Consider the following 8,795-nt stretch of genomic DNA (forward strand, 5'->3'; position numbering starts at 1 on the left):
AAATTGAAGAACTTTTACTCAATTTGATTTTTTTTTTTTTTTTTTTTTCAGAAATAAAATTATAATATTTATTTGATATCAGTCGTTAAATTAGTGAGCAAGATTAAACAACCTTCATTAACCAATCAATCCCCTTAACCTTAAAGATCTGAAAAGTCATTCGTTCCTCTCAAATTGCTATTGGTCACTTTCAATTATTGAATCTCTTTGAATCATGTGGTCCAGTAGTAAGATTGAGATTTCCTGAAATTTTATGTCCGACCTCGAATTCTGAGGTGCTTGGGCAAGTGGCCCTGCACCTCAAATTGTTCGAGAACCGGCTCAGACACATAAAAACCCGAGACCCCCTCCCTTATACTCTGGAATTCGAGCATGCTCGAATTCCAGGAAATCATGATCCCTAGTAGCGAAGGACCACAAGATTAAAAGCACAAGATGACATAACTTTATAAGTATGCACTGTAATTACTCATTACTAATGATCCCATAAATATAATAATATGGGATATAACTACAAAAGGATCCGAAATTTTGAATAACAAAGAATGTGAAAGGCAGGAAAAAAAAAACATAAACTTTCATTTTCATGATATTATTAAGGAAGAGAACAAGCATCATGTGACTCATCACCGAAAAAGAAAAGAAGACTAGCTCTCGCAACCCTCTTTCCCAGGCCCACACTCTTTGCCTCCCACAAAACACGATCACGTGGGGTGGACGTGCTCTTCACAAGCAAACACACACACAAACCGGCCCTGTTCCATCAAGACATTAGACATGCCCATTCGCTCCGTCCCCGCGATGGGAGAACAGCCAAATCACGCGGCGCCACCAGCCTTCCCGTCAATATCATTGTCTAAATTTTCAGGATCCAATGTTCCCGACACAGCCATTGACCCGCAATTTTCTATAAAAGAAAAAAAATACGCCACTAAAAACATACAAACAGGAACCCAGCTGTCGATGACATTATAGTGAGAAACCAAAAACATTCCGCTCAATTTTTGCTGCCAGCCATCAATTTCTTGCCGTCCCGGTTGAGGCTAAGTTTTCAATCTCTCTCTATGTGATGGCAATTTGCAACTGCTTTTACCCTCACAATAATTGTCCCAATTTTCACTTGCATGTAAAATTGCCAATGCACATGGTAAAAAGTTTGCAGCCATGATCGAGTCAAAGCGGGTCAAATTAGGGCAAGTGGACCATATTATGATTCTTACCTTCTTGCCCACTTGAAATTTCCTTTCTTATTAAAAATCTTTTTTTTTTTTTTCTTTTTTTTTTTTGTGCTCATTAATAATACTCCACAGGGGTCTCTGGACAACTTTCATCTGATACAACTTCTTTACTAAATGGTGGAGGGGTAAAAGGTGGAGGAGTACATCTTAACAATGCCCAATTGACTCCTTGGAAAAATGGGTGGTGCTTGATGGCCGACGCACCCATTGTGCACCCTAGTCGCCTGGCCGGGTCTTTGACCAATAGTTGTGATATGAGGTCCTTGGCTGTAGCAGGCACGGCGGGCTCTTTCGGGAACTCGAGGGCTCGAGCCACGATATTAGCTAGGGTTAGCTCATTGTCCACTCCCCTAAAGGGCGTGACCCCATAAAATAGTTCGAACATAAATACTCCTAGCGTCCACCAATCAACAGCACTCCCATGGCCCTCTCCCGACACTATCTCCGGCGCCAAATACTCGTGGGTCCCGACGAAGGACATGGACCGGACGTCGATGGGCTCGGCCACAAATTCTGGCCCACCGCGTTGGCCCAGCTTCTTCTTGCGCTTGCGTTTTGGGTGGAAACATGATACGGCAGGGACTATACAATTGGGAATAATGCATGAAGATGAGGTGAAAGGAGGTGGATCAACCGAGCAGTCCTTTTGTGGGGCCGGGGTGGGTGGTTTTTGATCAGAGATTAACTGAGCAGTCGATGTAGAGCTGTCACATTTTAACGAGAGGTCAAAGTCAGTGAGCATAATGTGACCGTCCGACCGAACGAGCACATTTTCGGGCTTGAGATCACGGTATACAATCCCCATCATGTGAAGGTACTCTAGAGCCACCACCACCTCCGACGCGTAGAACCTGGAGACACCAATAGATTAAGAGTATTATTAACCGACCAACTCTGATTAAATAATTAATCACTTAAATAAAGTCAACATGATTGATTAAAGATCAGCAAGAAATTGTAGCGGGGTCCAATGGTTTTGGTCAGGGATATGATTAACCCCCATGTTTAATGAAATTGCACTAATGCCAGTGTGCATGATTTAGCTGAGATGTCATTGTCCTCTCAAAATCATCATTGGTCTTTGCATGATATCTGCAAATTAGGTTTGTGATTTACTACTGACGTGTAGTACAGTAGTAGATAAGTGAATAATTGACAAGGTGAGGGAGGCTTCAACTGTTACTGTTCCAAAAAACAAAACAAAAAAAAACTCTTTTGACCTTAAAATAATACGAAAATAAACTTCTAAAAAGAAAATAATTTTCAAAATACAGCAATCAAGGTTTAAAGAAGAAAAAAATCATGATACATCAAGTTCTCTATCGTGTGCCATATAGGACTAAACATGACTAAATTGATTAAACATGTTTCTTGTACTATTTTGTTATGATGTTGTTGTCTACTTTCCATATCTGTTTCAATTCACATCATCGTCAGTATCTCTCTTACAAGGCTTGTCATTCACAGAGGCCGGAACCACATCAAGCATCGGCGGCAATAGTCACCTCAAAAATTCAAAAATTATATGTTTTTTCAATGGAATAATCTCTAAAAAATTATATGTTTTTTAATCAAATCTATTTTATACTTTCCAAATGCGTTCAAACGGTTGAAAATCACATCATCATCATCATCAAAATCCATTCCTAGGCATACACCGAAGCAGACCGTGATCGACATAGATTCTCAGGATAAACAGGACAGGACAAAAAATAAAAGTAGGACTAAAATAAATTATGAAGCAAATGTATTCTAGAAGTCGGGAAAAGGCAAAGAAAGATATTTAAAATATTTAGGGAACAGAAAGCAATAAAATAGATATAAGAAGCCAATATGTGGGATAATATTAGGGAAAGAATCCCAGAAATCCCGTGAGCCAGAATACAGGAATTACGGATTTCCTGGGCATCTCCGTTGGGCCATGAACAGGAAAGCTTCCCAAGTGATGGCTATGAAAATTGTTAAATATGCCCAGATGCTCCTTAAAGAGCAACAGCTTGCATTATGTATGAATAGTCGTATAATAATAATAATAATTATTATTATTATAATTGTATTGATAGAACCTCAACCACCAAAATGCCCTATGATGGTGGTCACAACCGTCCCCTTCAAGGCGTCAAGTCGTCAACCATATTCATATTATGATTATTATCTACCTGCTGAATTAACAACGCTAATAATAGGGCATTTACCATGACAGATCCTCACGTCAAGGAATGGGCACCAACGTTGGTGTCCTAGTAGTTGACCTTCCATATTTAAAATGGTACGGACTAGGAAAGACAACAGGAGTGGCATTTATGCAATAATAGCGTAATAAAAGCCCTGTTATGACCAGATTGCCCAATTAGGCACATGGGGCTTATCACCGATGCCCGGGAGTCAGGACATCTGGACATGGAAACTTAAAAAAACTCTCACTGATCTCCAGTACGCGTCCAATGCGATTGGCTGGAACGGTCAACCAACGGATTCGCGACTCTCGAGCTTACCTAGGCTTTCACGCAGCCAAGCGCTACGCTCTACGCAACGTAGAGCCAAGTGATCCCCTGTGGGAATGACGCACGGTAACAAGTGGGACCAAATTAGGAGACGCACCGGACTTGCCAGGTGTTGTCCCCACAGGCGATCTATCGTTTCATCGTCGTCGCTGAGACGTTAAGGAGCGCGCGTACAGTGTACACACGAACACCGCTCTCGAATTTTAAAAGAAAAGAAAAGCTAAAGATTATGATGTGCTTTAATAACGTGCGCACCTGACGGTAGATTCGGGGAAGCGTTTAGAGGGCTGGCGTTGGCGGAGCACGTGAAGGTCACCGCCGGGGCAGAACTCGGTCAGGAGACAGAGCCACCGGGGCGCGTCGATGCTGGCATAGAGAGTGGGCAAGAACGGGTGGTCCAACATTTCAAGAATTTCCCTCTCGGTCCTCGCCCGCCCTTCCTTGCTCCGGCTCGCTAGCTCCTTCTTGTCCATCACCTTGGCGGCGAAGAGGCAGCCATCGGAGGACTTCAGCTGGGCGAGGTAGACGGAGCCGATGTCGCCGGAGCCAAGCCGGACAGCGAACCGGATGTCCGATAGACCGAGCTGGAGGGCCGGAGACTCGGACCGGATCCGGTGGATGGCCGACCAGCAGGGGTCGGAGGAGGGCGCGTGGGGCTTGGCGGTGGTGGAGGTTAGCGGGCCGGAGGAGGCCGCGAGAGTGGCCTCGGAGCCGGAGCTGGTGCTGCGGTTGATGTCGGCTGTGGTGGCGGTGGTGGTAGTGGTGGCGGTGGAGGTGAAGCTCAGGCTCTGGAGGTCGTCGGCTAAGTCGTCGAGCCACGGCTCCATTTTACACGGAGATAGAGAGGGAGTGAAACTGTGAAAGAGAGTGTGTGTGTCTCTTTTGTGGAAAAAAGAAGGAACTAAAAGGGAGGTTTTTGAAGGGTGGGGGTGGGACAGTTGGTTGTATGGGTGTTGGGCCGAAAAAGGTGGTTTTGGGCCATGTGGAAGTTCAGCTTTGCCGGGAATTTGGGTAAAGGGTGGGCCGGGTTTATCTAAACATTGCCCAATCATACTCGTTTAGTCGTTTTTATACGGGAGAATAAATATCTAGTGCTAAACAGAAATAACAATGTTTTTTTTTTTTAGGGAATATTACAGCTTTAAATACTTAAAAACAATAGTTTGACCAGATTTATTTTCTATCTTTTTAGTTAATTGATATTAGAATATTAATTATATGAGTAAATTAGTAATTTTCTATTTTTGACTACACAATTTACTTCTCATTTCAATTATATATTTTGTGTATTGAGTTTCACGTAAAGAAAGTATTAAAATATCAATTGAATTTTTAACTTTTTCATTTTCTGTCCGCTTAGTTTTTGAGATAACTTAGGATGTGGCCATTAATTCCACCAACAATCGTTTAGGCATTAGTGTCATTGTTCGAGATCATTTGGGTTATGTGATTGATACAAGAAGTCAGACTAACTATTTTGTATTTGAAAATGTAGCTAAGGATTTTCTGAGCTTTAAAGTTGGGAAAGGTCATGATATATTTCTTTAGTTTGATGCTTGGCACCCGGCTGGTAAGCTTGTTGATATCTATGGATTTCGAATGTTTATGATTCTGGGATTGGCATTGATGCTAAGCTGTCTACTGTTCTGCAATGAAAATTGGATTTGGCCCCCTGCTCGTTCGGAAGCTTTGGTTAATATTCAGAGCCAACTTTCGGGTATTGCCATTGGTGAAGCTGATACTCCTGTGTGGAAGTCTAGAAGGGGAACCTACTCATGTTCGGAGACTTGGAATTCTCTTCGGACTAAAGCCCCTGAGGTCCCTTGGTGGCAGGTTGTGTTGTTTCCGTTAGCCATTCCTCGACATGCTTTCGTGTTATGGCTTGTTTTTAGGAATGCTCTTACTACCAAAGAACGTATGTGTGGCTGGGGATTTACTGGAAATTCATTATCTCGGTTCTATTATGGGTGTCTGGAATCGATTGATCATTTGTTTTTCCAATGTAGTTTCTGTAGAAGAGTTTGGCATCATTTGATGGCTGCTTGTTTTATTTCTAACCCTTGTGTGCACTGGGATGATGTTTTGGTCTGGAGCTGCAATTTGAAGGGTAAAAGTCTGCAAAATATACTCTGTAAACTTTGTTTGGCAGCAGCTATATATCATTTATGGAGGTTGATGAATGACCTTTGTTATGGTAATACTCCTTTGACTGAAGAAGCTCTTGTTGCTTGGATTAAAGGGGATGTTAGAACTCGGGTCTTGTCTAGTAGGAAGCTAAAGAATCTCTTGGGTAGCCTATCACAGCAGTGGCGTTTGTAAAATGTTGTTGTTTTGTTTCTGGTTTTAGTTGTTCTGTGGTTTTTGGTTGTGCAGTAATTTGTTTTGGTTGTTAGTATGATGTGTAGAGAGTTTGTTCTCTTATTTGTAAGGTGTATCCAGTGTTTATTGGAGTGATGTTTTCTGTTGAGTTTGGTTTATAAAGGCATTGATTCATCAAAAAAAAAAGGTGCTAGTGGAATCGATAGCTGCCTAAATGCAACAGAGTTTAGCCGTAATTTGGCTCTACAAAGAAAGTATTTTGTTGGGAGGTGCTTCATTGCATGTAGTAACTGCGATCAAGAACAATGGACAAAATTGGAGTTGATATGATCAGATAGTTAAGGGTGCTAAATGCATCTTAAATGGGCTTTGGAAGTGGCAGATTGGTCATACAAAGAGAGATGCAAATTTTGGTGCGCATGGGTGAGTCAAAGGTTGCAATAAAATAAGTCATTAATAGTGTTGAATGGGAGAAATTTCATTGTGTATCTTTGACATTGTAACTAATTTAATTCACCCTCTTTGTTCATCTCTATTGATCAACTCCTTGGTAATAGCATACGTGAATCAAAAGTTCATCCTAGCTAGAAAATAGTGGGGACTTCAGTTAGGGTTTGAAGGGACCTTCACTTCGCCATCTCGATTGGCAGTGGGTGTGGTTTTGGGCATGTTTTAGGGGCAATTGCAATACTTGGATGATGGGTTTTAAAGGGTTAATCATTGGGTGTTTGATGGTTATAGAGGGTTTGAGATTGTAACGCCTCCAATATTTATGCATTTATAATTACTTTGAGGCATTGTTAGACATTAAATTTGCAGTGTAAAATAGCTGTAAATATATATTTTTTTCCTATAACTATGACATCACATAGATAATGTTTACCATAACACTAAATACGAGCATATTACGTGCATTCATATGTCACCTAATTACCGTTAAAGGATAGAAATTCTTTGCGGTAAATGTAGATTTGTATCCCATAAATCAAGGGATTTAGATGATTTGATTATCGTAAGTTAAATGATTTTTTAACCTTAATCCAAGGTTATTAGGCGATAGTCTTCAACTGTAACTTAGATGGTTGAATTCCTGATATACTTTAACATCTCCCTCAAACACATAGTGAAAAGTTGTGGAATCTTGAGTTTTATTTATTTATTTATTTTTATTAATAGTATTTTCGTCATTGGGGGACATTGATAATTTTTGGTAATTTATAGGAGACACTATCCCAATTAAAAATTTGAAGAAAACATTATGGTTTTAGTGGTACGTGACTAAAAAAAAAAAAAAAGGGCCTTCATTTTGATAACAAAACCTAAAATGTGCAATAAATGGCCATCGGACAGTCCAACAAGAGTAACACTAAAAGGAAAACTCATGTTCTCTTTTGAGTTATCTCAAAATTGATGTGGTTTTTAAAATTACCATTAGATACATGATAGATCACTATTAAATTTTGATTCAATAGTGATTTTAAAAGTCACATTAATTTTAAATAATCATTCAAAAAAGACGTAAATCTTCTTCCTTATATAAAGCATTGCCCGCCCAACAGTAAACTTTTGGGTTCGGTCTCTCCAAACCATTGTGATAAAAACTAGGGTTAAATTTTTTTTTGTTCCATGTGGTTTAACGACTTTAAAGTTTTTATTTATTTATTTTTTAAGTTTTTATTATTGTAAGTTTTTTAATTTTTAATTATACATAAGAACAAGTGTTACTTTTTTAAAGCATGTAACGTAAATTTTCGCCAATTTTTAGATGGAAGTTGGACAGAGGATGTATATACTATCTCTCTCCTCACACTACAAAAATCGCTGCACTTGTGACACGTGTCAAATTGTGCAAGCGTCAAAAATGGACACGCGTATGAAATACACGTGTCCAATTGGACACGTGTATTTTATACGCGTGTGCAAGTGGACACGAGTATAAAATACTTGTGTCAAACTGGACACGTGTCTTAATACACGTGTGCAAGTGGACACGAGTATAAAATACTCGTGTCGAACTGGACACGTGTAATAAGACACGTGTCCAGTTTGACACGAGTATTTTATACTCGTGTCCACTTGCACACGTGTATTAAGACACGTGTCCAGTTTGACACGAGTATTTTATACTCGTGTCCACTTGCACACGTGTATTAAGACACGTGTCCAGTTTGACACGAGTATTTTATACTCGTGTCCACTTGCACACGTGTATTTTTACACGTGGCAAATTGGTATTTTTTGCCAAAATAAACATTAAAAAAAAAATCAGTGTTGTATTAATTTTTTAAAATTAAAAAAAAAATTAAACTCATTATCTTATTAATCATACAAATCTTTGAAAATACGGTGTACATAACTTATACACATAAAATTAAGTTTGAAAAGTATATGCTATATGTAAATTTTATATTTGAAATTTATACTTTTTAGGTTCTTTATTTATATGTATATAGTATACTATATTGTACTATATACATAATTAACCAAATTTGGTGCTATATATCTAATTAAACCAAATAGTTCAAATTAGGGTTCAGTTTTGTACACCATCTACGTTTAGAAACAAAAAAAAAAAAATTTAAACATAACAAAGTTAAAAAACCTATAATTAATACTATATATATAGATATGCATGCATGTAAACGGTTTAGAAATTATATACAGTAACCTTTTTATTTATGGCTATATATAGTAATTGCAATTATTTTTAGAATTCTGCGCTACATAATGAATT

The 8,795-nt window shown here is 39.1% G+C and overlaps 1 protein-coding gene across 1 annotated transcript; it reads right to left on the reverse strand.

Annotated features, from left to right (window-relative positions):
* Nucleotides 1-548: 548 nt before the first annotated feature.
* Nucleotides 549-4,636, reverse strand: LOC133877398 (serine/threonine-protein kinase D6PKL2). Its single transcript, XM_062315682.1, has 2 exons — nt 3,998-4,636; nt 549-2,089 (listed from the first exon to the last, which is right to left on the reverse strand). The coding sequence occupies exons 1-2, from the start codon at nt 4,567-4,569 to the stop codon at nt 1,294-1,296; spliced, it is 1,368 nt and encodes a 455-aa protein (XP_062171666.1). The 5' UTR covers nt 4,570-4,636; the 3' UTR covers nt 549-1,293.
* Between the last annotated feature and the right edge of the window lie 4,159 nt (nt 4,637-8,795).

This window comes from Alnus glutinosa, chromosome 9, assembly GCF_958979055.1.
Source record: "Alnus glutinosa chromosome 9, dhAlnGlut1.1, whole genome shotgun sequence".
Lineage (NCBI taxonomy): Eukaryota > Viridiplantae > Streptophyta > Magnoliopsida > Fagales > Betulaceae > Alnus > Alnus glutinosa.

Coding starts and splice junctions, on each gene's coding strand:
- LOC133877398 (XM_062315682.1), bottom strand. CDS start 4,569: ATGGAGCCGTGGCTCGACGACTTAGCCGACGACCTCCAGAGCCTGAGC. Junction 2,090..3,997: donor TTCCCCGAATCTACCGTCAG/GTGCGCACGTTA, acceptor TGGTGTCTCCAG/GTTCTACGCGTCGGAGGTGG.